The 6,814-nt window shown below is 45.2% G+C and overlaps 1 protein-coding gene across 2 annotated transcripts in view; it reads left to right on the top strand.

Annotated features, from left to right (window-relative positions):
* Positions 1-6,814, top strand: part of TEX2 (testis expressed 2) — a 102,611-nt gene that overhangs the window by 66,039 nt on the left and 29,758 nt on the right. For both annotated transcript variants that reach the window (XM_006146789.3, XM_006146790.3), the window contains exon 7: positions 5,658-5,757. In XM_006146789.3, the coding sequence (XP_006146851.1) occupies positions 5,658-5,757 (100 nt within the window). The remainder of the gene's footprint in view (positions 1-5,657; positions 5,758-6,814) is intronic.

Raw genomic sequence — 6,814 nt, forward strand, 5'->3', positions numbered from 1 at the left:
TACCACCAGACATCCAAGTACCCTGGGAGGAGCTACATGTTACACCTGGTAGTGAGTAGGTATGGTTACCTGCCCCGTCAGGAGCCAAAATGGTGACAGGAATTAAGTGGTGGCCAGAATACCCTGGGCTGCCCCTGTGACCTTGCTCTCCCTCCACCTCCTGTTTTCCCTCGGAGGCCTGAGGTATGGCGAGCTCCTTGCTGGCCTTGTCTTGCAATCTCAGGTCGTCACCATTGCACATGGTAACTCCTCGTCGTGAGAGCCATCTGGTGCATGCAGCCGGTGTCCACTGAGGGATTCACAGCAAGCTGAGGGGCTGGCTGCGACTCAGTGAGGAGGTCCTGGGATCATGTTCTGGGTCCCTCAACACACCAAGTGTGTCCACTCAGCAACGCATGTGTGATCCAGCCTGGCTGACGCTGGGTGTGGATCATGGCATGAGAACCCTGTTGGGGGGGTGCTTTTCTGTCCGTCTATCTGTCTGTCTCCTTTCTCTCTCTCTATCTTTCTCACAGAAGACATAAATTAACTCTTTAAAAAAAAAAAAAGCAAAAAAGCAAGCTGATTTTGTGCCCCAGCAGGAGGTACGCTCTTGGCCTTGACAGGCTGCTTGAATACTGCCTCGGGGCCCTGTGGTCATGGCCTCTGGTGCATGGCGAATCTTGCTATTAGTGCCTGCAGCACCTTGTTATTGTTACTCAGCTAGCTGTATGGTGTGTGTACTCACTAGAGAGACACAGAGAGGAGACGTGAAAAAGCTCCCACCGTGGGGCATGGCCATGCTGCCATCCCTTCTCTATTCTCCGCTTGGGATTTGGGGCATGCACACACATGGTCCAGGCATGTTTTTCAAGCCACCGGGTCCAGGACTTGAACTGTGCAGTCATCCTTGTGGGTTCCAGCCACCTTAACCATCATGCCACTGACTGGCCTCTGTGCCTGCAGCATCTGACTTGCCACCCACCAGCCCGAGACTGCCCGGACACCTGGAGGTCTCCTCCTCAGTCAGGTTTAGTTGAGAGGATAAAGAACATGCCACTAGGTTCCTTCTCATTGTGGTGCCCTTTGAGTGGAAAGAAAAGGAGTTTCAGGTTGAAAAAAATAGGAAGAGGGCCAGCAGGTGGCATGGTGGTGAAGGAGCTGGACTCCCACATGGGCAACTGTGGTTCAAGTCCCAGACCTGGCAGTTTGCTTTCTCACTTTCTCTCTCGCTGTTTGTCTGTCTCTGCTGCATGCACATGCCCTATAGCAAATTAATAATAATAGTAATAATAATAATAATAATAAAGAATTCTTTAAAGAAAAAGAAAAGAGTAGAAGGAATAACTTTTCATGCTTACTCCTGCAGGTTAGGAAGGAGGCTGCTGTGGAAACTGAGATCTCAACAAGGAGGGAATGTGAGGAGGAGAGTGGCTATTGACTCTTCTGGAATCTTAGTGTTGGATAGATGGGTGAATAAGCAAGACACCAGGCCCTGGGTCCCCTCCCGATTCTGTCCACTGTCATTAGAGCCCGCCTACCTCTGCCAGGTCCTTCTCAGGTCTCCCCCTTGTATCAGGTCCTTCCTTTGCCTTTACAGAGACTATAGAGTGCATAATAGAGTGGGGTGGACTGAGACAGGGGCAGAGCAGGGACAGTTACATTCCTGTTGTCTCTGTGTTTGTTTCTGACTTGAGGTTGGACTTCATGTTCCCATAGAAACACTGTTAAAGGTACACCTTTCCCTGGCTAGCCCCTGGAAGTCTCTCTAACCCGGCATGCTCCTGAAACACTGGACATTAGAATGATAATAATAGACTTAAAACTGCCGTGGCAGGGGTGCAAGATTTTGGTTCCATACTTGGCCAAGTAGCATTTTGGTGGTTGATAGGCCAACACGACTGGTAACATGCATGCTTTGGAAAAGATTTTCCAAAGATCATAACCACCAATTTAAAAATGCACATTTTTAAAAGAATTGTTTTATTTATTATTTTTGTTTTCTTTTTAATTTGTCCAGAACAAGAGAAAGAGAAAGTGAGAAAAGTGAGAAAGCAAGCCGCCAGGTCTAGAACTGAGACCACGGTCAGTCATGCTAGAGTCCAGTACCTAAATCACCAGGCCACTGGCTGGCCCCAGAAATGCACATTTTAAAAGTTTGTTTGTTTATTTCTTTCATGAGTGAGAACGACAGCACCTTGAAAGGGGCCCAATGCTGAGAAGCACCCCCGCTTCAGCCAGCCCCAGATCACGTGTCTGGTGTACTCAGGGAGATTTCCACATGCAAACCCAGGACTGTCCCGTCCTGTGTGTTAGCTGGCAGAGCCGAGTTTTACACTGCACCACCTTCCAGCACCCCGAGAAATGCACATTTGAATGCATCTCTGCCTGTATTTGTTCATCACAAATGTCATAACCTCTTTAATATAACCTCTCCATCCCCCCCAAGTCCTAAAAGCAATTGAGTCTCTGCAGAGAGACAGCTGAAGAGCCTCGCCAGTTTCAATATTGATTGAGTCCACACCTGACTCGATGACACTAGTCCCACTCCTTTCATGGGAAATACTAAGTTTATATTCAAAGTTTTGTAAACCCTTAGTTCTATCCCACATTTTACAAAGTTATTCTATTCTCCAACTGGAAAAATACTCAGGAGAGTAAGAAAATTCTGGAAGAAAACAAGAGAGAGAGACTTAGCAGAGTTGAAAAGGTATTGAAATGCTATGGTAACAAAAGCACTTGGATACAGTGGGAAACAGCATGCTCAGTACAGCCACCAGTGAAGGAATTAAAGACTTAAAGTCTGACTAAAGTATGAAAGATCTCATAATCGTTTTTTTATCCAGGTATTACCACATCCCACAGATGTTTAAACAAGTCTGAACTGATTTCTTGTGTAGAGGGTGTCAATTTGAAAACCAGGCAGATGCAGCCGTGCTAAAAGTGGGCCCGAAGTCAATTATTTAAAGAAATTGGATCCCAGTGTCCCTGGGTGGACAGTCTTTGAAGTTACCAATATGTCCATAGTTCTAATGGAGAAAAAGGAAGACATGAAAAAATTGTGGTAGGGCTGACGGGACAACTATGAATTAAGTACCAGTTTTTTAAAAAAGGACTATCTTGACGTGGGCCTTGGAAGAATGAAGGTGGTGGTGTCCTTGGTGAGCAGTGGAAGGAATCAGAAATTCAGATATTCCTTAAATAAGAATTTATTGACTCTTATATACATTTTTTAAAAAGACTTAAAGTCTGTAGCATAGATTAGCAGGGGAGGTGCTGGCTGCTCAGTAAATAGGTCGAGATTGCCAGTGAGCCATTTGGGGAAAAAATTAAGTTGGATCCCTAACTTATGTCTTACCCTAAAATTATCAGTGGAATAAGAATTTTTTAAAGAAAACACGTACACACAAAGCCAGGCAGAAGAATTACAGATAAATTAATTCTATAATCTTTTAAAAATTAAATTTATTATTATTATAATCTTGTTTATATTACATTAAATCACATATAACTTTACAGTGTACTACATTTCTTTTTCCAAAAAGAATACCATGCATATCATTCGATATAAAGATATTACAATCCCCTCATCATCATCAAATAGCTTCTCATTATTTTTTTCCAGATTATTATTATTCCAATTATTTTTTTAAACATTCTATCACTGTTGATCATTTTGCTTGTAAAAAGATTTTACCCAACATGAAATACTTCTCAGACCAGTCCAGTTGAGAATACTATATCCGTCATCAACAGGTAATAAACCATTTCTGTGTCCCACTAATGTCATGCCTCTCTCTTGCTATCCTTCTCCATACTCTTCTCTTCTCCCACCCTGTTCCATACTGTCTTCATCATCGCTAACTATTTTCACTGCTCTTATGCCTTCCAATATTTCTATCTCTACCATAAAGTGCAAATAATTGGTATATAGTAAGTGCATACATACAATAACTTTCTTTCATACCCTGGCTTGCTTCACTCAGCAATAGATCCTCCATATCCGACCACTTTCTATCAAATGCCAGGGTCTTGTTTTTTATGGCTGAGTGGTATTTCCCAGAGTATACGTGTCACACTTTTTCAATCCATTCATCAGTTTGTGGACATTTGGGTTGGTTCCATGTCTTAGCGATTGTGAATAATGCTGCAATAAGCATTGATTTGCAAGCGCTTTTTCAACTGAGCAGTCTCCTGTCCTTTGGGTAGATACCCAGAAGTGGGATTGTTGGATCAAATGATAGTTCTATTTGTAGATCTTTAAGGAACCTCCATATTGTTCTCCACAGTAGCAATTAATTCTATAATCTTGAGACAAAGTAGAAATTTCTAAACATAATACCTGTATTCTTTTTTTTTTTTTTATTGGGACCAGCAGACAGCATAATGGTTATGTCACTGCACTCCCATGTAGTCAACCACTGTTTGAGTACTGGACCCGGAGGCTTAAAACTCATGGAGGTGTGTGTGTGTGCCCAAGGTCCTGAGAGGAAAATGGAGGAGGAGTGATTGTGGTGTGGCCATCCTCCTAGGGGGTGATTTCTCGCTTTCTGTCTCTCTGTCTCTGTCTTTCTGGCAAGTGCACACTCTCTACAGCAAAAATCTCTCTTTAAGAAAAAGAGTTATTTTAGGGACCAGCAGTTGGTATAATGGCTATGTTGCTGGACTCCCATGTAGTCAACTGCAGTTTGAGTCCTGGACCCAGTGGCTTAAACTCTTGCCAGGCACATGTGCATGCATGCCCAAGATCCCAAGAAAAGAATGGAGGAGAAGGGATTGCAGCGTGGCCATCCCCCCTGGGGGGTGATTTCTTGCTTTCTGTGTCTCTGTCTTTCTGGCGAACACACATGCCCTATAGTAAACCCCCTCAAAAAAGAGAATTATTTTATTTTAACTTTATTTATTACCATTATTATCTTTTAGCTTGACCAGAGAGAGAGAGGAAAACTGAGAAAACAGTCGATGCAGGGATGGGACAGACAACACTCTCCCCATGTAAACCCCTCCCCTGCTCATTGGTATAACCTTTTGGCCAAGTCCAATCAGAGCCAGAAGGCAGAAGAGACCACCTGTGCCTTTCACATAGTCCAGCATCTCGGTATAGGGCAGAGTTTGGACCTAGGGAGTTGGCAGCAAGCCGAAAATGTCCAGGATGATGTAAAAATTGTACAGTTTTTTTCAAAGATTTAAATACCTAGGATAAGTTTACCTATCAGAAATGTCGCAACCATTTCTTACTGCCCTCTAATAATCTAAGAGAGGTCCATGTTTCCACACCATATCCAATCCTGCAGGTTACTGAATTAACCAGCATGGCTGGCTGCTTCTCCACAGGCAGGTCTCTGGGGAAAAGCTGCTCTCCGAGAAGCCTTCCCTGACCTCCTGAGCCTACATAGCCACCCCACGATCCCACGCCCCTCTGAACCTGCTCTGTAGGCTGTGGCGCCGATCACTGCTTCTGCCTGTCCTACATAAACCCCAGGGCAAAGGACTGGCCCTGCTTACAGCTCTGTGGGTAGTACAACGTGGTGTGTGCACAATAGTTTGGGGTTAAATAAACGGTATGTCCCCAAAGCCGTGACCCCCACCCCCTCCCCCCGAAAGTATGTTGAATTCTGACTGACCTAGCATTCCTAGCAGGTCGCTAACGTGTCTCTTTGTTGTCCCCTTCTCTCTAGCTCCCCTACTTTATGAACGAGCTAACGCTGACGGAACTCGACATGGGAGTGGCTGTGCCAAAAATCCTTCAGGCCTTCAAGCCTTACGTTGATCACCAAGGTAACGGAATTGACTCTAGAGAGGAATCGACCATTCATAGGATGTTAAAACTTCTGTGTTGCTGCAGATTCGGTACCAAGACTGCGTCTGGAGGGGGCTGGGGGCTCGGTGAACTATCTCACACTCAATGTGCTTTGTTCCTGACAGCACAGCCCGACACTGCTGAGAAGTAGGACGGGTTGCTTTCTCCCCGTCCTTCTAGTCTCATGGCTTGTCACAAGGCCCTCTCTAGCTGAAGTGCCATTTGGTGGGGCGTGAGTTTGTGTGTGGGTCCCAGTCCTCACCAGGATGTGAGGCAGTGGGCTGGCTTTCTGCCCCACACACCTTACCAGCCTCCCGTGGGCATCTGCCCTGGCACCGGCTGCTCTTGTCAGCAGCTGCCCCTCCTCGTACGTATTCACAGCCTCTCCCTGCCCTGACTTCTAGATTGCAGTGTCTTCAACCTTCATGTCTCACGTCTTAATGTTCCTTACTGCCCCCAGTAAGTGCTCAGTGAGTGAGTGGAAAATGAAGACAGTGTTTTCAGAGTAAGGCTTTCTACTGGAGGAGAGTTCTCAGCTTTTGTTTTATTTTATCTTTTTTAGACATTCACCTGACATGCACTCCAGCAAACTAAAGAAAGATTTATGTATCTTCTGTGTCAAGTGGCTTTTATTTTTTCAACGGTTATTATTTATTTATTTATTTTTGCCATAAGGCGTGTGCACTTACCGGAGACAGTGAGAGGGAAAGTGGGAATCACCCGCTGAGGGAGAATGACCACACCGCAATCCCTTCTCCTTCATTCTCCTCCTGGGCTTTTGGGCATCACGCAGAGGCACCTGGCATGAGTGTCAAGCTGCTGGACCTGGGACTCAAACTGTGGTCGGCCACATGAGAGTCCCGTTTCTTAGCCACTACACCACCTGCTGGCCCCTCAAGTGGTTTTCTTTAAAAGGACCTTGACAGGGATAATGTAGTGAACAGGAGTTTGGAGTGAGTCAGAAGGTAAGAATAGCCCGATAGTAGGCAGGGAAAGTTGCCCCGACCTTTTCGCAGTGGTATCCCCAGCCAAGAA

This window comes from Tupaia chinensis, unplaced genomic scaffold (genome assembly GCF_000334495.1).
Source record: "Tupaia chinensis unplaced genomic scaffold, TupChi_1.0 Scaffold000187_1, whole genome shotgun sequence".
NCBI classification, from domain to species: domain Eukaryota; kingdom Metazoa; phylum Chordata; class Mammalia; order Scandentia; family Tupaiidae; genus Tupaia; species Tupaia belangeri.